Source organism: Pleurodeles waltl, chromosome 1_2, assembly GCF_031143425.1.
Source record: "Pleurodeles waltl isolate 20211129_DDA chromosome 1_2, aPleWal1.hap1.20221129, whole genome shotgun sequence".
NCBI classification, from domain to species: domain Eukaryota; kingdom Metazoa; phylum Chordata; class Amphibia; order Caudata; family Salamandridae; genus Pleurodeles; species Pleurodeles waltl.
The window spans coordinates 125,839,131-125,861,437 of record NC_090437.1 but is presented as its reverse complement, the minus strand read 5'-3'; the positions used below and the strand labels follow the sequence as shown (position 1 = coordinate 125,861,437).

Below are 22,307 nucleotides of genomic sequence, written 5' to 3'. Positions count from 1 at the left end.
GTGGCACACCAACGGGCCCCTGACACTAGCCTGGACGAAGAACAGCCCTCCACCTCCGCCGACGCTAGTGGACAGGAGGCACCGCCACAGGAACAACAGGCCACCAGCACCCCACCCCCTGCAGATGGAGAACCACCCCGCAAACGGTTCCTGAGATCCAGGAACAAGACAGAGAACAATGCAAAGACCCCACCAGAAAATAAGACCCCCCTGAATGTCACCCTTCTGTCCCACTATGTCACCCTGTCCATCCTTAAAATGCCATTGCTCCACTTCCTATGCTCCTTTGGTCAATGCACCTGTGAAACAAATAGACTGGACTCTGCCATGGACATGCCTCCACCATCACCCCAGCCCATTTTACAACCCCTCCACTTATTTGCACAGAAATAAACGCACTTCAATCACAAAACAATCTGGAGTCAGCCTGTGCTTTCACAAATGTGTAATTGCAATATCTATGGAATGTAGCAATGTCAATTTACTTGTTCACATACCAATGTAACACAGCTGTAGGCCAGGAGTAAACATAGCAGAGGGCACAAAGTGGGACCCAGATCTGTGAAATGGAAAGTCAAAGTGACAAGTTAGGGTCCATACACTGAGTGAAAATGACAGACTTATGCTAGCTCCAACAATAGTATGAGATGTGGGAAGCAGTTACATCTTCTTACCTGTGTCTCACTGGAAGTATTGCATGATGATGTTGTTTCGGTTGTCGATATCCTCTTCTTCTGCCTCCTCTTCTTCACTGTCCACAGGCTCCACAGCTGCCACAAGACCACCATCTGGCCCATCCTCCTGCAGAAAAGGCACCTGGTGTCGCAAAGCCAGGTTGTGCAGAATACATCAGGCCATGATTATCTGGCATACCTTATTCGGTGAGTAGTATAGTGAACCACCTGTCAGATGAAGGCACCGGAATCTGGCCTTCAGGAGGGCGAAGGTGCACTCGATTATCCTTCTAGTTTGCCCATGTGCCTCATTGTAGCATTCCTCTGCCCTTGTCCTGGGATTCTTCACTGGGGTCAGTGGCCATGACAGGTTGGGGTAACCAGAGTCACCTGCAAATGTTGAGCAATAACTGTTAGACACACACTAACCCTTGGGGACAACCCCATACCCAGACACCTATGTCAACTGTACTGGGACCTTGGCCTCACCTATTAGCCACACACGGTGCCTCAGGAGTTGCACCATCACATTAGGGATGCTGCTGTTTCTCAAAATGTAAGCGTCATGCACAGAGCAAGAATACTTGGCATTCACATGGGAGATGTACTGGTCTGCTCAACACACCATCTGCACATTCATCAAATGGTAGCTTTTCCGGTTTCTGTACACCTGTTCATTCCTGCGGGGGGGGGGGAACAAATGCCACATGTGTACTATCAATGGCACCAATGATGTTGGGGATATGTCCCAGGGCATAGAAGTCACCTTTCACTGTAGGCACCTCCACCTGAGGGAAAATGATGTAGCTGCGCATGTGCTTCAGCAGGGCAGATAACACTCTGGCCAACACGTTAGAGAACATTGGCTGGGACATCCCTGATGCCATGGCCACTGTTGTTTGAAAAGACCCACTGGCAAGGAAATGGAGTACAGACAGGAGCTGCACTAGAGGGGGTATCCCTGTGGGATGGCGGATGGCTGACATCAGGTCAGGCTCCAACTGGGCACACAGTTCCAGGATTGTTGCACGATCAAGTCTGTATGTGATTATGATGTGTCTCTGTTCCATTGTCGACAGGTCCACCAGGGGTCTGTTCACCGGAGGGTGCCGCCATCTCATCACCTGCCCCAGCAGATGTGCCCTATGGAGGAGAACAGCGAGCAGAGAGTCATCTAACACTGAAGTATCACAATGTTTTATTTGCTAAAACGTTATTAATCCGCAATGTGCCGGTATCTGTCTGTATTCCCGGCCTAGACAGTTGTGACGCAGTTTTTATCCATCCCATGTGGCCCCCTGAAATGGCGGCTGTCTGACCTGTAAGGTGGGACAAGGGGATATGAGGTAACTGCGCTGGCGTTGTACACCGTCGCAGTGGGCGGTCGAAGACCGCAGCGCAATTCTGCATTGGTTAACATTGGGCCCTATGGGTCCCAGGAGCCAATGACGATGTACGCCGGAGGTGACAGTACGCACCGCCGCGGACGTGACCGCCATTTTCTGTCTGTTCCCTAACTTGATACCTGACCTTCAACAGGAGAGGACCTACACTGCAAGTGCTGCTGTGACCTGTGTCTGGAAGCGACGATGGTTACAGTGTCTGGGGAAAGGGCCCCTGCCTTCACTTCGGAGGAGTCGGAGACACTAGAGGATGGGGTCCTCCCCCAGTACAAGCAACTGTACAGTCTTCCAGACAAACAGGTGAGTACACTGAGAGCATGCTGCATGGGCAATGCCTGCTTTGAGTGGTGTGGATGGAAGATACATGGGGGGGGGGCTGAGGCCTGCATGTGCTTATGGTGAGTGTATGTGCGTAATGGCATGGGTGGGAACTGGTGGGCAATGAGTATGACGGTCCGGACGGGTGAGTAATTTCCTTTCCCCCGTACCATTCCTCTAGGTCAGCGCCCACCAGAAGAAGGGTATTTGGCGCGCCATCGCCAAGGACGTCCGGACCCTCGGGGTCTACCACAGACGGAGCACCCACTGCCGTAAAAGATGGGAGGACCTGCGCCGCTGGAGCAAGAAGATGGCGGAGGCCCAGCTGGGGATGGCCTCCCAACGTGGAAGGGGTGCCCGTCGCACCATGACCCCCCTGATGTCCCGGATCCTGGCGGTGGCGTATGCAGACTTGGATGGGCGCTTGAGAGCATCACAGCAGCCACAAGGGGGTGAGTACACTCTCATTCAGCTGACTCTGCGCGCATTACGAGGTGTCTGGGTGGGGGAGGTGGGCAGTGGGTTCCCCTAGGCCAGGGCGAACTTGGTAAGCAAGGTCCCTTGTGAGACAGGCTATGTGGCACCCCAACCCCACTAGTGGTAAGAGCCATCTACACCTAGTCAGGCTCCTGTGACTTCCAGGTGTGCAGCAATTGGGCTTAGGCCTAGTATCCCATAGTCAGGTGAATTTTCTAGGAACTGTTATTGCACAGCGTAGTGCAGGGGGCTGCTCCCTGTGCGTTGTGTCAGCCAACGGTAGTGGTGTTGCATGCACTGAACATGGTTTTCTTCTGTCTTTCCCCCCATTTTTGTGGTCTCCCTGTTCTTGTGTGCAATAGCATCATCTGGCGGAGGAGCAGTGGCACCGGAGCAGGAGGGAGCTGCAACCCACTTGGCCCTGGAGGGTCAAGCAACAGAGTCTGAAGCCACCAGTGGGACGGAGGGCGAGGGGAGCTCCACGGCGGGGACAGGAGCAGACACCAGTGACAGCGACTCCTCCTCTGATGGGATCTCCCTTGCGGTGGCGGGCACCTCTGTGCCCACGGCATCAACAGGTACAGCCGCCACCCCCCTACCAGCACCACCCTCCCAGCAGCCCCTCAGCGTGTGTCCCGTGCCTGCTCACCCAGGAGGGTGGGCATCTCCTTCGCCCCAGGCACCTCAGGCCCTGCCCCAGTCAGCCCTGCTGCCCTCAGTGAGGAGGCTATTGACCTCCTGAGATCCCTCACTGTTGGGCAATCTACCATTTTGAATGCCATCAAGCATGTTGAGAGGCATTTGCAACAAACAAATGCATACCTGGAGGGCATTCATTCTGGGCAGGCGGCCCAACCGAGAGCATTTCAGGATCTGGCCTCAGCACTGATGGCAGCCATTGTCCAGCCTCCCCCTCCAACTTCCTCCACCCAGACCCAATACCCTGTACCTCAGCCTATCCCAAGCACACCATCAGACCAACATGCGCACACATCAACACACAAGAGTGGACATGGCAAACATAAGCACCACACATCCCACTGGCACTCACACATGCACCATACCCATGCAGACACAGCAACGTCCACTGCCTGCACTGTGTTCCCTTCCTCCATGTCCTCCTCCTCCCTCCCTGTCTCGTCTCCACTCACACCTGCATGCACTACATCCTCAGCCACTACCTCCATCACCAGCACGCCCATCACCACACACCGCTCACTTGCAATCACCACCCCCACTACCATTCACACATCCCCTGTGCCCTCTCCCAGTGTGTCTGTGAGCCCTCCTCCCAAAGTACACAAACGCAGGCACACACCCACCCAACAACCATCCACCTCACAACAGCAGGCCCATGCACCTTCACCCAAATTCAGCAGACGTACACCTCCTACAGCCACTACCTCTTCCTCCACTCCCAAACCCCCTCCATCTTCCCGTCCCAGTGTGTCTAAAAAACCTTTCCTTGCCAACACTGACCTCTTCCCTTCACCTTCCCCCCCGTTCTTCCCCTAGGGCCAGGCTTTCCAGGTCCCAGCCCAGCACCTCAGCCACCAAATCCCCAGGCACAGTGGTGCTAGCAACTGCGGGGTCATCGAGTGCACCACCCATCAGGGCTGCCAGTGTGCCACGTAGCAAGGGCAAGGACATTCCGCCACCGGCCAAGACGAAAAAGGTGCCCACATCCCAGAGGGAGAAGCCGAAACTACCAGTCACCAAGGGCTTGGCAAAAACAAAAGAGGATAGTGGCAAGACAACTGCGGCACCATCAAAGGTGGGGAACGGCCAAAAGCAGGAGAGCAGGTCAGGAGAGGGCATGGTGGCACTGACTGAGGGACCAGTGTCACACCTTCTGTCCACGACCACACCAACCTGTACGGTGGCGAACACCGCTAGCTGCCCCGCCACCACAACTGCCACCTGCACTGGGACATCTACAGCCTCTGCGACAGTCCCCAGATTCTTCCCCAGTGGGCAGCCGTCTGAGGCTTCAGGAGACATCCTGCTGTGTCCCTCAGCAGGTGCTGATCCATGCACCGCCGCCACAGACAGCGCTGCAAGCACTGCCGCCACAGACACGGCTGCAAGCACCGCCACTGGCCCCGCGACGCACTCGGACAGTCACACCACCGCTGACATGGCTACCATGGCCCCTCCAGAACCAGTGGAGAATGACATCCACTACCTCAGTCCTTGGCAGGATGAAGCACTCTGGGCACCAGGCCCCCTCCAGAACCAGTGGAGAATGACATCCACTTGAGAGACTGTGGCTTTGCACTCCCCAGGATAAAGCAGTGGGCAACCCACCCACTTGAGAGACTTGAGAGACTGTGGCTTTGCATACCCCAGGACCAAGCAGTGGGCAACCCACCCACTGGAGGGACTTGAGAGACTGTGGCATTGCACTCCCCAGAATAAAGCAGTGGGCAAACCACCCACTGGAGAGACTTGTGAGACTGCGGCTTTGCACTCACCAGGATACAGCAATGGGCCCCCTCATGCAGCAGTGGCATTGTGCGTTCATCTGGCTGAGGTGCCTCCCCCCCCCCCCCCCTTTGAGGTGCCTGTAAATTTTCGGTCTGATGCCCCAGCAGTGTTCTCTCCGCTTCCAGTCAGGTATCTAGTGTGGGCTTCACCCATGCATTTTGGGCCCAGTGGTCCACGGACAATGATTGGTACACTATCCGGACTTATGTAGACGGTGTACATATTTGTATATAATGAATTTTGAATATCTGATTTTTCATCATTACAATCATTACAATCATTTCCTTTTGTCCTTGCGTTCTTCAAGAGGGTGGGGGGGTGTATATGTAATGTTGCTGCATGTATTTGTGTGTAGTGTAGGAGTCTGGCCTGGCTTGTAGTGGGTACCAAGGGGTGCTTACACTTTGTACCTGGTCCAGTTATCCCTTTTAAGTGTAGAAGAGGTGTTTCTAGCAGCTTAGGCTGATAGAAGGTAGCTATATCAAAGCAGCTTAGGCTGAACTAGGAGACATGCAAAGCTCCTACTATACCACTGGTGTCATATGCACAAAATCATAAGAAAACACAATACACAGATATACTAAAAATAAAGCTACTTTATTTTTATGACAATATGCCAAAAGTATCGCAGTGAGTACTCTCAGTATGAGGATGCCAAATATACACAAGATATATGTACACAATACCAAAATTATGCAGTAATAGCAAAAGGAAGTAATGCAAGCATTGTAAAGTTACAGTAGATTGCAATAGGAGCACATAGGTATAGGGGCAACACAAACCATATACTCCAAAAGTGGAATGCGAACCACGAATGGAACCCAAACCTATGTGAGCTTGTAGAGGGTCGATGGGACTTTAAGAATCCTGTATATATGTTGTTTTAGTGTATGTGTCACTGGGACCCTGCCAGCCAGGGCCCCAGTGCTCATAAGTGTGCCCTGTATGTGTTCCCTGTGTGATGACTAACTGTCTCACTGAGGCTCTGCTAACCAGAACCTCAGTGGTTATGCTCTCTCTGCTTTCCAAATTGTCACTAACAGGCTAGTGACCAATTTCACCAATTCACATTGGCATACTGGAACACCCTTATAATTCCCTAGTATATGGTACTGAGGTACCCAGGGTATTGGGGTTCCAGGAGATCCCTATGGGCTGCAGCATTTCTTGTGCCACCCATAGGGAGATCTGACAATTCTTACACAGGCCTGCCAGTGCAGCCTGAGTGAAATAACGTCCACGTTATTTCACAGCCATTTACCACTGCACTTAAGTAACTTATAAGTCACCTATATGTCTAACCTTTACCTGGTAAAGGTTGGGTGCTAAGTTACTTAGTGTGTGGGCACCCTGGCACTAGCCAAGGTGCTTCCACATTGTTCAGGGCAAATGCCCCGGACTTTGTGAGTGCGGGGACACCATTACACGCGTGCACTATACATATGTCACGACATATGTATAGCGTCACAATGGTAACTCCGAACATGGCCATGTAACATGTCTAGGATCATGGAATTGTCTCCCCAATGCATCTGGCATTGGGGAGACAATTCCATGATCCCCCGAGTCTCTAGCTCAGACCCGGGTACTGCCAAACTACCTTTCCCGGGGTTACACTGCAGCTGCTGCTGCTGCCAACCCCTCAGACAGGTTTCTGCCCTCCTGGGGTCCAGCCAGGCCTGGCACAGGAAGGCAGAACAAAGGACTTCCTCAGAGAGAGGGTGTTACACCCTCTCCCTTTGGAAAAAGGTGTCAGGGCCGGGGAGGAGTAGCCTCCCCCAGCCTCTGGAAATGCTTTGATGGGCACAGATGGTCCCTATCTCTGCATAAGCCAGTCTGCACCGGTTCAGGGATCCCTCAGCCCTGCTCTGGCGCGAAACTGGACAAAGGAAAGGGGAGTGTCCACTCCCCTGACCTGCACCTCCCCTGGGAGGTGCCCAGAGCTCCTCCAGTGTGCTCTAGACCTCTGCCATCTTGGAAACAGAGGTGCTGCTGGCACACTGGACTGCTCTGAGTGGCCAGTGCTAGCAGGTGACGTCAGAGACTCCTTTTGATAGGCTCCTTCAGGTGTTGTTAGCCTATCCTCTCTCCTAAGTAGCCAAACCTCCTTTTCTGGCTACTTAGGGTCTCTGCTTGGGGGAATTCCTTAGATAACGAATGCAAGAGCTCATCAGAGTTCCTCTGCATCTCTCTCTTCACCTTCTGCTAAGGAATCGACTGCTGATCGCGCTGGAAGACTGCAAAACTGCAACAAAGTAGCAAAGACGACTACTGCGACCTTGTAACGCTGATCCTGCCGCCTTCTCAACTGTTTTCCTGGTGGTGCATGCTGTGGGGGTAGTCTGCCTCCTCTCTGCACTAGAAGCTCCGAAGAAATCTCCCGTGGGTCGACGGAATCTTCCCCCTGCAACCGCAGGCACCAAAGAACTGCATCACCGGTCCTCTGGGTCTCCTCTCAGCACGACGAGCGAGGTCCCTTGAACTCAGCAACTCTGTCCAAGTGACTCCCACAGTCCAGTGACTCTTCAGTCCAAGTTTGGTGGAGGTAAGTCCTTGCCTCCCCACGCTAGACTGCATTGCTGGGAACCGCGTGTTTTGCAGCTACTCCGGCTCCTGTGCACTCTTCCAGGATTTCCTTTGTGCACAGCCAAGCCTGGGTCCCCAGCACTCTAACCTGCATTGCACGACCTCCTGAGTTGTCCTCCGGCTTCGTGGGACCCTCTTGTGCAACTTCGGGTGAGCTCCGGTTCACTCCACTTCGTAGTGCCTGTTCCGGCACTTCTGCGGGTGCTGCTTGCTTCTGAGAGGGCTCCTTGTCTTGCTGGGTGCCCCCTCTGTCTCCTCACGCAATTGGCAACATCCTGGTCCCTCCTGGGTCACAGCAGCATCCAAAAACCCTAACTGTGACCCTTGCAGGTAGCAAGGCTTGTTTGCGGTCTTTCTGCACGAAAACACTTCTGCGCGACTCTTCACGACGTGGGACATCCATCCTCCAAAGGGGAAGTTTCCAGCCCTTGTCGTTCTTGCAGAATCCAGAGCTTCTACCATCCGGTGGCAGCTTCTTTGCACCCACAGCTGGCATTTCCTGGGCATCTGCCCACTCCCGACTTGATCATGACTTTTGGACTTGGTCCCCTTGTTCCACAGGTACTCTCGTCTGGAAATCCATTGTTGTTGCATTGCTGGTGTTGGTCTTTCCTGCAGAATTCCCCTATCACGACTTCTGTGCTCTTTGGGGAACTTAGGTGCACTTTGCACCCACTTTTCAGGGTCTTGGGGTGGGCTATTTTTCTAACACTCACTGTTTCCTTACAGTCCCAGCGACCCTCTACAAGGTCACATAGCTTTGGGGTCCATTCGTGGTTCGCATTCCACTTCTAGAGTATATGGTTTGTGTTGCCCCTATCCCTATGTGCCCCCATTGCATTCTATTGTGACTATACATTGTTTGCACTGTTTTCTATTGCTATTACTGCATATTTTGGTATTGTGTACATATATCTTGTGTATATTTGCTATCCTCATACTGAGGGTACTCACTGAGATACTTTGGCATATTGTCATAAAAATAAAGTACCTTTATTTTTAGTATATCTGTGTATTGTGTTTTCTTATGATATTGTGCAAGTGACACTAGTGGTATTGTAGGAGCTTCACTCGTCTTCTAGTTCAGCCTAAGCTGCTCTGCTAAGCTACCTTTTCTATCAGCCTAAGCTGCTAGACACCCCTCTGCACTAATAAGGGATACCTGGGCCGGGTGCAAGGTGTAAGTACCCCTTGGTACCCACTACAAGCCAGTCCAGCCTCCTACAATGGTCTAACACTAGATCTTACAGATGACCCTGTGACAAAGACCATTGATGAGACAGTCATTGCTGAAGGGGACGCATGTAAAGACTAGCATGGTGAACTACGGCGATGCAAGAAGTCATCATCCCCAACAGTTGCGTAATGTTCTCAACTGTGTAGGAATGATTTTCCTGAAACTGAGGGAGAAGGGTTTGGAATTCTGGACACGAGCTGGGTTGGGATATGCAAACCCCAATTCTGTGTTCAGAATGCCCCCCTAAGTAGGGTTGAATCTGCAGAGTTTATGGTTATGTTGAGAGCCCAAATTGTGAAAAAGATCCACTGTTAACTGAGTGTGGTGTTGGCACTGGCGTAACGTGTTGACTCTGATGAGCCAGTTGTCGAGGTAGGGGAAGACATGAACATTCTGCATTCTGAGGTGAGCTGCAACCACTGCCAAGCACTTTGTGAATTCCCTGGAAGCAGTAGTGACTCCAAAAGGAAGGACCTTGAACTAATAATGTTTGCCTGCAAAGGCGAATCTTAAGGATTTTCATTGTGCAGTGTGAATTGGTTAAAATGTGTCCTTTAGAGCTCGAGCTGTAATAAAGTTGCCTTGCTGTAGAAGCAGGATGACATTTTTGAAGGGCGACTACGTGAAAGGATGTATTTATTCAGAGGCCTGCGGTCCAACACTGGTCTGAGAGAGACATCCTTTTTGGGAATTAGGAAGTATAGGGAGTATACTACTGAACCTTGATGCTGTGGGCGAACGGGCTCCATGGCCCCTTTGAAAAGAAGGGCCTGGACTTCTTGTTTCAGAATGGTTAAGTGTTCCTGAGATAGCCTGTGAGCGCGAGGGGAATAATGGGAGGAGGGGTGATGAGCTCCAGACTATAACCATGTTGGATAATGGCAAGGACCCATAGGTCCATGGTAATGGTGAACTGTTGGAGTCTTTCCCTGACAGGTGTGGGATAATCGGGGGGAAGGTGGAGGTAGTCACTGCTTGGAACCGGAGGAGGAACCGTGTGCAGTGGTGCTTTTTCTCCTCCCTTTGTTGTTGGACCCCCTGTAAGAGCCTCTATAATAACCTCTGGTGTCGGTGGACTGAGAATGTCTAGTTTGAGGGATAGATACTTCTGTCGTTTAGGAATTGTAGGAAGTTGGCTCTGTATATATTATTTCAAAGTAAGAAATAGTACGTACAGAGTCCAAGGGTTCCCCTTAAAGGTAAGATAGTGGCAAAATTAGATAATTCTAATGCTCTATTTTGTGGTAGTGTGGTTGAGCAGTAGGCTTATCAGATGGTAGTGTTAAGCATTTGTTGTACACACACAGGCAATAAATGAGGAACACACACTCAAGACTTACTCCAGGCCAATAGGTTTTTATATTGAAAAATATATTTTATTAGTTTATTTTTAGAACCACAGGTTCAAGATTTGCATTAAACAATTTAAATGCAAGGTACTTCACTTAGGTACTTTAGGAACTTTGAATACAAGCAATATCATATACAATCTTTGTAAAAATGGCAATAAGCTATTTTCAAAGTAGGCACAGTGCAAAAATCAACAGTTCCTGGGGGAGGTAAGTAAAGGTTAGATTAGGAGGTAAGTAAAACACTTACAAGTCTCAGTCCTGGGGCATGGGCAGCCCCCCGTTGTGGGTCCAAGCCGCCCCCTAGGTTACCACACCAGCAGCTCAGGGCCGGTCAGGTGCAGAGGTGAAATAGGTGCCCAAAACACATAGGCGCCTATGGAGAACAGGGGTACTCCGGTTCCAGTCTGCCAGCAGGTAAGCACCTGCGTCCTCAGGGGGCAGACCAGGGGGGTTTTGTAGCGCACTGGGGGGGAGGGGACACAAGTAGGCACACAAAACACACCCTCAGCCGCACAGGGGCGGCCGGGTTCAGTGTGCAATGCAAGCGTCGGATTTTGCATAGGCTTCAATTGAGGGACCTGGGGGTCACTCTAGCAGTGCAGGCAGGCACGGGGGGGCTTCTCGGGACAGCCACCACTTGGGCCAGGCAGAGGGTCGCCTGGGGGTCACTCCTGCACTGAGGTACGGTTCTTTCAGGTCCTGGGGACTGCGGGTAGAGTGCTGGTTCGAGGCATCGGGTCCCTTGTTACAGGCAGTCGCGGTCAGGGGGAGCCTCTGGATTCTCTCTGCAGGCGTCACAGTGGGGGCTCAGGGGGGACTTCTCTGGTTACTCGCGGGCTCGCAGTCGCCGGGGAGTCCTCCCTGTGGAGTTTGTTCTCTGGATCTCGAGCCGGGGGCATCGGGTGCAGAGTGTGAAGTCTCATGCTTCCGGTGGGAAATGTGCAGTCTTTGAAAGTTGCTTCTTTGTTGCAAAGAAGTAGCTGGTTTTGAGCAGGGCCGCTGCTCACGGGAGTTTCTTGGTCCTTTAGTCCTGGGCAGTCCTCTGAGGCTTCAGAGGTCGCTGGTCCCTGTCTGATGCGTCGCAGGTTGCAGGTTTTTGAAGTTCGAGACAGGCCGGTAGGGCTGGGGCCAAAGCAGTTGTCGTCTTCCTACTTCTCTGCAGGCTTGTAGGTCAGCAGTCCTTCTTGTTTCTTCAGGTTGCAGGAATCTGCTTTCCTGGGATCTGGGGTGCCCCTAAATACTGAATTTAGGGGTGTGTTCCGGTCTGGGAGGGCAGTAGCCAATGGCTACTGTCCTTGAGGGTGGCTAAACCCTCTTTGTGCCTCCTCCCTGTGGGGAAGGGGTCACATCCATAATCCTATTGGGGGGTCCTCCAAACTCAAGATGGAGGATTTCTAAAGACTGGTGGGTGACTCCTCCTTGTTTTTCTCATTATCTCCTCCAGCCTTGCCACCAAAAGTGGGGGCAGTGGCTGGAGGGGCGGGCATCTCCACTAGCTGGGATGCCCTGGGGTGCTGTAACAAAAGGGGTGTGCCTTTGAGGCTCACCGCCAGGTGTTACAGTTCCTGCAGAAGGAGGTGTGAAGCACCTCCACCCAGTACAGGCTTTGTTCCTGGCCACAGAGTGACAAAGGCACTCTCCCCATGTGGCCAGCAACATGTCTGGTGTGTGGCAGGCTGGCAGAAACTAGTCAGCCTACACTAGAAGTCAGATTGGTATTCAGGGGGCATCTCTAAGATGCCCTCTGGGTGTATGTTACAATAAATTGCACACTGGCATCAGTGTGCTTTTATTGTGCTGAGATGTTTGATACCAAACTTCCCAGTTTTCAGTGTAGCCATTATGGAACTGTGGAGGTCGTGTTTGACAAACTCCCAGACCATATACTCTTATGGCTGCCCTGCACTTACAATGTCTAAGGTTTTGTTTAGACATTGTAGGGACATAGGGGGTCATTCTGACCCCAGCGGTCTCAGACCGCCGGGGCCAGGGTCGGCGGGAGCACCGCCGACAGACTGGCGGTGCCCCGCAGGGCATTCTGACCGCGGCGGTTCGGCCGCGGTCAGATGCGGAAAACCGGCGGTCTCCCGCCGGTTTTCCGCTGCCCGTGTGAATCCTCCATGGCGGCGGAGCGCGCTCCGCCGCCATGGCGATTATGACACCCCCTACCGCCATCCTGTTCCTGGCGGGTCTCCTGCCAGGAACAGGATGGCGGTAGGGGGTGCCGCGGGGCCCCGTAAGAGGGCCCCACTATGTATTTCAGTGTCTGCTATGCAGACACTGAAATACGCGACGGGTGCCACTGCACTCGTCGCACATACCCACTCCGCCGGCTCCATTCGGAGCCGGCTTCCTCGTGGGGAGGGGTTTCCCGCTGGGCTGGCGGGGGGCCTTCTGGCGGTCGCCCGCCAGCCCAGCGGGAAAGCCTGAATGGCCTCCGCGGTCTTTCGACCGCGGAGCGGCTATATGGCGGTTCCCGCGAGGCGGGCGGCGGAATCAGGCCCATAGTGCTCATGCACATATGCCCTCACCTGTGGTATAGTGCACCCTACCTTAGAGATGTAAGGCCTGCTAGAGGGGTGACTTACCTATGCCACAGGTAATGTGAGGTTGGCATGGCACTCTGAGGGGAGTGCCATGTCGACTTAGTCTTTTTCTCCCCACCAGCACACACAAGCTGTGAGGCAGTGTGCATGTGCTGAGTGAGGGGTCCCCAGGGTGGCATAAGACATGCTGCAGCCCTTAGAGACCTTCCCTGGCATCAGGGCCCTTGGTACCAGGGGTACCAGTTACAAGGGACTTATCTGGGTGCCAGGGCTGTGCCAATTGTGGAAGCAAATGTACAGTTTTAAGGGAAAGAACACTGGTGCTGGGGCCTGGTTAGCAGGGTCCCAGCACACTTTCAATCAAAACTTAGCATCAGCAAAGGCAAAAAGTTAGGGGGTAACCATGCCAAGGAGGCATTTCCTTACAGGAATTATAGGATCGCCTGAACCCTGGGTGACAAAAAGAGCCCTTTTGTGTATTAGTCTGAAGAGCACCCATGGCCTTGTCAGTGTCTGTCATTTTTAAGCTTTTCTAAAGTAGTGTCTACCTGCGGACAAACAGGTGCTCTTTATCAAAGGGCATATTGAGGACTGCCTGCTGGACCTCACGTTTAAAACCTGAGCAGTGTGTGCAAACATGCCATCTTAAAAAGGAAGCTGGTGTTTATGCTACGGGCTGCAGTGTTGGTGGCATCACGAGCACACTTGATTGAGTTGTTGGAGATGGCCTGCCCCAGGAAACAATCTGTTATCACCTCTTACGATGCTCCTAGGGAAGGAAGTGTAGTAGCTTGGGATCACATCCCAATGGGGCCCCGTTGTACCAGGCCAAAAGGGCTTGAGAGTTTGCCATGCACCAGTGGTTGGAGGCTTGTTCTGCCACCCTTTTGTCAGTGGCATTGATTTTCTTACTCTCCTTTCCTAAGGGAGGATATTCCTTAGTGGCTTGACTATTAGACAATTTACGGACTATTGTTGCCACAATGGAGTTTGGTGGTACCTGTGCCCTGATGTACAGCAGGTCAGAGGGGGCCACCTTGTACTTTTCGTCTACCTATAGCATGATTACCCTTGAGCGGACAGGCTCCTTAAAGATGTCTTCTGCATCCTAAAGCATGCCAGGGAGCATGGAGGGTATTGTGTCTCCCTGTGAGTGGTGGCAAGAGTGTTGAACAGGAAATCCTACTCAAAGGGATCTTTGTGCAGTTCCATGTTGTGAACCGCTGCTGATCTAGCTAATACCTGTTGGTAAGAGGTAGTATCTTAGATGGTAAGGGGCGTGAGGAGTAGAGATCAGGGTCATTGGAAGGAATGGGATCAGGGTCGTAAGCATCCCAAGGTTGGTATTATCTTGTGGAACTCCTAAACCCCCAGAGTATGACTGTGGGGAACCCTGAGGAGTTGAATCCCCTTGTATAGGTGTTGTCAGGGATTGTGGAGGAGAGGTGGGTGAAGATGGGGGTGGAACAGGTGATGGAGGAGGAGGCAGAGGAGGAGGTGGAAGAGAAGGTTAGTGTGGAGGGCTAGAAGATTTGTCCTTCATTTTCCTTTTGGAAGTGACAGGAACGCCCAAAACCTCTTGATGGGAGAGTTTCCTTTGGGGAGCACAGGAGAAGAAGGAGTGGCAATGATCTGACCTGTGCCCACTTGGATCTCAAGCTTGCACTGTCGAGCAGCCATTTTCTCCAGGATCGGCTCAACCAGAGATGGACTGGTAGAAGACTGGTCCGAATCTCTGACTTCCAAGGTTTTTGGCTTCAAAAGCCTTGCACTGAAGTTTTTGGTTTCGGAAGCTTGGTTGGCATCAAAGTTGAGGCTGGCGGCCGTCGGCTCGGTCCCGAGGTGCGAATCAATACTGAAACGATCTCGGTCCAAAGCTGTGGAGTTCGAAGCAGATGACGTGGCTTTTGTCTTAGAGGCCATTTTTGGTGCCGAGCTGGAGGGCGGGTGGCCAAAGTAGTTTTTCGGTACCTACCTTGGCTGAATGGCAGTGGTAGACCGGGGCCCTCAAGGATGGGCTGAACAGTCTTTTTGGAGGATTTGTGTGGGAAAGCAGGGGCCACAGTGCTCACACGCTGGGCCAAAGGTGACCTTGTGGCTTCCGATGTCGAATTTGACATTCAATTTGGAGCTGTCCTGTATGGAAAGGGTTTCCTCCTCCTGCGTAGGTTCCTCTTAAGCATGTCTCTCTCCGGTGATGTTTGGGGTGTCGTTAAGCATCTTCTAGGCCATTTCCAGCCAACAAGCTTGTTGATCCCGAAGGGTCTTTGTGGAATGGAAAGACTTGCAGGTGTCGCAGTCGACCTCACAATGGTCTGGAGAGAGACAGAGGTTTCACACAAGGTGGTGGTCGGTGTGCAGGAACTTGCCGTGGTATTGAGGACAGAAGCAGAATGTAATCTGTTCCATCACAGAACCATTCCCATTGATGATGGAGCAACGTGGCAGGTAGGCTTCAGGTGGGTGCTGGCGCCCCGAAGGGCGGTCACTTGGTGCCCGAGCTGACCGAAAGACGACAGCGCTAAGATGAGAGAAGCTCTAACAATAGCAATACCGTCGTAATGTGAAAGCAAAGCTTGGGGGGAAAAAACTGAACCGAAGAGAGTCAATCTGCAGAGCGGAGGCACAGACATCTGACCCCGACGGCAGAGAGAAAGCAATCTAACAAAGGAGTTGATGCTCATGTGCACTATCCCTTGAGAGGAGGTGTTTGTGGGGATTTGGATTTGTTTGTTTTTATTCACTCTCTAGTCCACTTTGTTTTGTGGTGAGAGCATAATTTCAGTTAACGTGCGTGCTCTTTAGGCAGACATTTTTCATCTTGTACTGTGTGCTCTTGTAGTCTAAGGGAAATGGGCCTGGTTTCCTCTAAAAGGACAGTCGCTGCATGGACACAAACATGATTTGTTTCGCTGAACGCACAAGGTGAGTGCAATACTAATATTCTCTTTGAGCTTTTGTTAGGGTCTGCTTCCTGTCAGGCCTGCAAAGCTCCTTTTGGCATTACCCAGACTGCCATTTAAGGCAGTTTATTTTTCTGAAGCTCCAGCTACTTCTAGACAGCCCACTCCACTTGCCCTCAAAGTAAAGCTTGTCTCATTAATGTCCGTTAACTTCCCAGACACGTGTTAGATATCCACAACTCTTTAATGGATGAGAAATGGGATAAAATGTTTATGACAGAAACAGGAATCTTCCAATCCTAATATTGGCCAAGCAATCCCCCAAGAATACTCCATAAGGCACCAAGACAGACCAGAACACAAGGGGGGAGAAGTGAGGGATATTGCAATCATTTTTCACGCTGATTATCAGTGTGCTTCATTTAATCTGGGGAATCTTGTTGGGGTTAAAGAAAGGGGATTCAACATGAACTCTACTGGCCCTCGAAATACGTAGCAGTATTTAATAATTCAACCGGAGATAAGTTTGATTAATTTTGGGCCACCCATTTCCCTTCATGTAACAGCTTCACCGCCTGCCTATTAAAACATATATAATGGGCCGAAGTATTTGAACAAAAGGCTAATTTATTACTTCCTATTTAGAGATTTGAGATCCGCTATAGGCCACCTTTTAAAACTCCCAGGATTAGATTAGCAAGAAAGAGTGGACGTTCCTTCTCTTTCCTGGCTTCCAAGGCATGGAATGGACTTCCTTTAGCCTTACTTCTCTTGGAGAATGTAGACTCGTTCAGAAAAAAATAGAAAACCTGGCTTTTCAGTGAGAATTGGTTGGTGCACAATCTCCGTGCCTTACATCACCTGATTTTAGCGATGGGACGTCTATGGGCAACTGTGCTCTTTAAAAGCTGTATTCTTATTTCCTCAGGGGACTTACATACAATCCAAGTAGGTCTGTTATGAAAGAACAATACATTTTGAAGAGAAATTTAGTTTCGTTAGTACTTCCTTTTCTGCAATATATGTTAAAGCATGGTAAACTTGCTTGAAAAGTGATGTAGAACGACTAAGAACGTTAGTATTTTTATATTTGTTGACTTCTTAGACAGCGAGTATGTTGAAATTGATTACGTGCATACTGTCCGCTTGAATAGTCCTTACTAATATATTTTGGACACTGTTTTTGTCAGTGCTGCTTTGGAAAACATGGATGTATAATGGATGGTACCAGTACCTAGCACAATAATCTAAACTGCTGGAAAAAATAAAATAAACAAGGACCAGCGCACTGCATTCAGTAAATGAATTCAAGAATAAAACATATTAAGAAATACGTTTTTTTACCTGGAAAATATCGCTCTGGAACTTTAGAGATGTAGAAAAGAAAAGCAACGGCTGCAATCAAGTACATTACAACCACACGGGGAGCAAACTCCTACAAAAAACAAAAAACACAATCTGAGGAGTCAAGCACTGGGCAGGATATCAGTATAAATGCAGCTGGGAGAAGTGCTTAACAATGAAAACGCATGGATACGAAACACACAAATGTACATTCAAAAGCCTATTCTTTTTTTTTTATATACATTTTGTTGGCTTCTTTTTACACAACTATACCTGACAATATTTACATATAACAATACAACCTAAAAAATAGTAAACTGCACAGAATCACTTTGCTGTATTTGATTCAAGGTTTAACTGCTAAACTCACTTTGCACCGTTCCAAGGAAGCATGCACGATAATAACATTTAGAAGCCATGTGTGGTTCATATATGAAAACTATCCAAAATGTGTGTAGTTTAGTGCACTGTATTGTCCTATCTACAATGCCTTTGCTTTTAAGGTTGGCCATTCCACATAAATCTACATCCTGCGATCTGTGACCCGTATGGGATTGGTAGAAGGTTAGGATGGGAGTTGATCATATCATATTAGGTTTCACAATTAAATATACTGATCATTGTGATAGTGGGGTTAAGGCGTTGTCAAAACGTCTGCTTATTAAAGGGAAACGGGTCCCGATGAATACACGTTTGCACATACTGATCACAATCAAACTACGCATTCCCTTATGTCCATCTTTATGAATATCAATCTTTATTTTATATCTTCAACAGTGTGAAATTTACTAAAAAAACGAAATCAAAGCTTTTTACAAATTTTCAGCTTTGAGTTTACATTGCTCCTAGATTAACATATTGCCTAAAACACACGAATCTCCTTAGTGTAATGCAACTTATTTAAAAACAAATAACATTTCCCCGGCTCAAACTATGGGAGATCTTGGGTTAAACTGGTGTGCCTGGGACTCTGTTAAATCTGACCCAGGAACTGTATTCTGAGAGTTTCGCTAGAATAAGGTGGGGAATGGACGGGGAACTATTGGAAGAGTTCCCCAAACAGAATGGTGTTAGACAGGGTTTTGTGTTGGCCCCCACACTTTTTCTACTTTTTATAAACGCCTGTATTCCCTACTTACATGATTGTGAAAACGATGCCCCCAAACTGGGTGGGACAAAGACCCCATGCCTACTGTTTGCTGATGACACTCTATTATTATCTCAAACTGCCTCTGGACTATCCAGGCTCCTGGAGAAATTTTTTGGTTTTGGTGGGGATGATGGTCTTCAAATAAATAGCACCAAAACCAAATATATGGTTTTTGGTGACCCAAAGCATAGAGTGAAGAAAAGCATATTATTAGATGGTGAGATTCTCGAAGGGGTAACAGACTTTGACTATTTGGGTGTTAGACTAGATAATTCCCACAAATGGACATCCCAGCTGCTAAAGTGCACAAGGTCTCTAAAACAAAAGACAAGGGGCATCTTGAGATTTGCCACCAGATCACCCAGTTTCCCCATTATGCCAGCATTAGAAATTTACAAAAGCCAACCTAGGGGGGAGAGGTCCTGAATGGGGCTGAACTGTGCGGCCATGGCAAACTACATGATATTGAAAGAGTTGAGAAATTGTTTCTAAAGACCCTGCTAAAGATTCCCACAAGCCCACCTATGCTGCCTAATCGAATGGACCTGAATCTGCATTCTGTTACAGACATAGCTGCCTTGAGGCCACTGCAGTATTGGATCCGGCTCAAGTCCATAGATAATCTAGATCCTTATAGGACATGGCTAAGAGCGCTTCTGGGTGCCCCTCAAGTCGTAAGAATTGCATGGTGTAGCTACGTAAAAGTGGCTTTTTTTAAACTTGGGTTAGGCTCCTACCGGTTAGAACCATCACACCTCCCAAAGAATGCCCCCCAGAGCCTGAAGGACGCATACTGGGCGAGTGTGAAAATGGCAGAGTTAGCATCAGTCCCATCTGGCAGCATGACGGACAGCTTTCTATCAGTCAAATGTCACTATGAATTTGAGCATTACTTAGACATCATTTTACACCCTTTAGTACGTGCACTTTACATCAGAGTTAGATTCGGTTGCTTACCGTTATGTGATCTGACCTCTAAATGGAAGCAAACTGTCAGCCTAACAGACCCTTGCCGGATGGGATGCAAGACCAAAGAAAATATTGGTCACGTACTATTCCGCTGTCCTGCGTTCAAGAGGCAGGGGTCTTACTGGATAAGACCACTCTGCAACTCCTTGGGTGTCAGGGATTGCCACTTGGCCCTTAGGATCTGCAGAACAAATACCCACGGGCCCATGGTGTGTACTGTGGCAACGTTTTTAGCAGCGATTTGGCACACCAGAACAAGATCCTTAAGCACTAATGTACATTCTTTTATTAAATGACAAATTGTGTTTTCTGATTAATATCTAGTATTGCTTATTTTTATTATTTGTGAACATATTCACATTTATTAAGTGTTAAATTTTACGTAGAGCAGGAGAATGAAATTTTGTTGTTGATGCTCTAACTTATCTGGTAATGTTCCCGCTGCTCTCTTTTAGAACTATAGGTGGGACAATTTTCTCTAAATTTTTTAACAAATTCATAATTTTTAATTAATATTTTAGATAAAAGTATATAGTGATCTTGTACAAACTTCATGTCTTGGGAACTGGTCATGGTGGTATTTATTATTGCAAGGTTTTTATTATTGTTCTTTATTTGTCTTAAAATGAATTATTAGTCTTATTGTGTGTATATGTTGTGCTTTTATGGCACTTGTTGCCGAAATAAAGCTTAATTGAATTGAAAAAAATAACGTTTGCAATTGTTAAAAACTTTATAAATAAGAAACAAGTTACCTACCAATCACTACAGTTCTTCATCAATATATTTCACAAGGTAACATGCTTGAATAATTGTCAGGTTCAGGGTGAGAATCTCTAGTAACTGTGTATGTAGCAGTAAGCTGTATTGTATTTATTTAGGCAATACAAGAGTGGGTATTTAGTAGCACATTCAGCCCCAATGGAAGTTGTCCAGACTTCAGCTAATCAATTGAAGTGCTCCATAGGTGATCTCCTCTAGAGTCCATCACATTCAGATTACTATTGCATATTGTAAGTAATGGAGTCTGCAGCGCACTTCTCTTCTCTCTTACACTATACCTTTTTGAATTACTTAACCTCCCCAATCACTTGGGAGACTCATCAAGCCCAGTTACATGCTTCTTCATCCAGGAGGGGTTGTTGTGGGAGATACAGATCCAGGGAATATTGTAACTGTTATAAAAAAGACTGAACTAATTAAAAGAGAAAAGAAAAATAACATTTCTATGGCCGAACCTCTAAGAAAGCTTAAATTGTTCACACCTGCATAGCATTCTCAGAAATTCCAAAATTTGATGGACATTATCAGCAAAGTTTGTAGGACACATTGGGAGAAGGCTTACTTTTCTCTTCACAAGGCACCCATTAGCATGCCTAAAAGGCTTGAAATAAGTTGAATTGGATATCTATATATCTTAAAAGCCTTTCAAAACATGCCTCTTTTCAAATGTTTCCTTATGACCACATCATAAGAAGATATAAGGAAAATGTTACTTACCCTGTAAAGATCTGTTCCTTAGATTGTAGTGCTGTAGAGTCACATATTCAGCATACTCAAGTCACCTACTGGTTGCCTTGTAAGAGTATGAAAGTAGGTGATAAGAGGAGAGACCTGCAGAAGATACACACTCTATGGAGGAGTGTGGGCATATGTAAATCTACAGAGCTACAAGCTACGTACAGATGCTTACAGGGCAGTAACATTTTCTGTTAATAGCACATGTAGCTGTAGATACACATGTTCTGCACAGGCTGTAAAGTAGTACTCTCCATAAATGGTGGCTATCCTGTGGATGGTGCAAATGTCTGGAAGAAAGGTCTTTGCACTCTATGACTAAGCATGGCTGGTTGATGAGCTAGGACATAAAACAAGTTACTTACCTGTACACTGGTTCTCCAGCATTGATATCTTTCATAGATTCACATGCTTGAATCATTTCCGTCGCTGAGGTGGGAAGCCCACGGTAATTAAGATAAGTAGCACAGACCACTGAACAGGAAACCTTAAGAAGTGATATTGGTAACCAATTCACATTTTTTTTTATTAAAGAAATAAACTTCACAAAAGTTAGTAAAGCGATCAACCCTGGAGAAGCACAGTATACATGTAAGTAACATGTTTTTTCTCCAATACTGAATCTTGCAAAGATTCATAAGCTTGAATTCAAATAGCAAGTTGTACCAAACTAGACAGAATGCGCTACAATGTTGTGGTGGGAAGAGTAAAACACAGAACAAAGAAAATGTAAAAAAAAAAAAAAAAAAAAAAAATCACTGCAAAAGTCACACACTTATTATTATATATATATATATATATGGACCATGTTTCTATAGAAAAAGTGTTTTTTGACTTGTCTGTATCTTTGGCACTGTTTGATAAATCTTCATGAAATTTCCCCAAAAATGTGTCGCAGTGATTCTTGTTGCGCATGGAAAGTTTTGGGGTGATCCGTCAAGCTGGGGCAGTGGAAAAAAAGGGGGATGGGCATGGAGTTGCACTGTTTCCCATGTTAATTCCCATAGGACCTTTAGACACGTCTACAGCCCGAACCACTGGACGGAATCACACCAAATTTGGCAGAAAGCTAACTTTACGTACGCAGATCACGATTTTGCTTATGTGGTGTAAATCCGTTCAGTAGTGTTTGAGATAATAAAGGGAAAATAAATGTGTATATCTCTGGTCGTGATTACTGTGAATATTTCACTAATAATTCATGAAATTTGAAACTTTTTCACAAATACACGTGCAAGAAGAAGCCTTCCAAATGGCTGACTGCAGCTTCACTAGAAAGTTGTGGCCGCCATTTTATTTCAAAGGACAAGGTTTCCGGGGGTGAAAATCTAAATTGAAATTAG

The 22,307-nt window shown here is 48.4% G+C and overlaps 1 protein-coding gene across 8 annotated transcripts in view; it reads right to left on the bottom strand.

The window, feature by feature from the left end:
* PAQR3 (progestin and adipoQ receptor family member 3) overlaps positions 1-22,307 on the bottom strand; it is a 906,524-nt gene that overhangs the window by 237,592 nt on the left and 646,625 nt on the right. For all 8 annotated transcript variants that reach the window (XM_069236804.1, XM_069236806.1, XM_069236807.1 and 5 more), the window contains one exon: positions 17,328-17,418. In XM_069236804.1, coding sequence (XP_069092905.1) covers positions 17,328-17,418 — 91 coding nt within the window. The remainder of the gene's footprint in view (positions 1-17,327; positions 17,419-22,307) is intronic.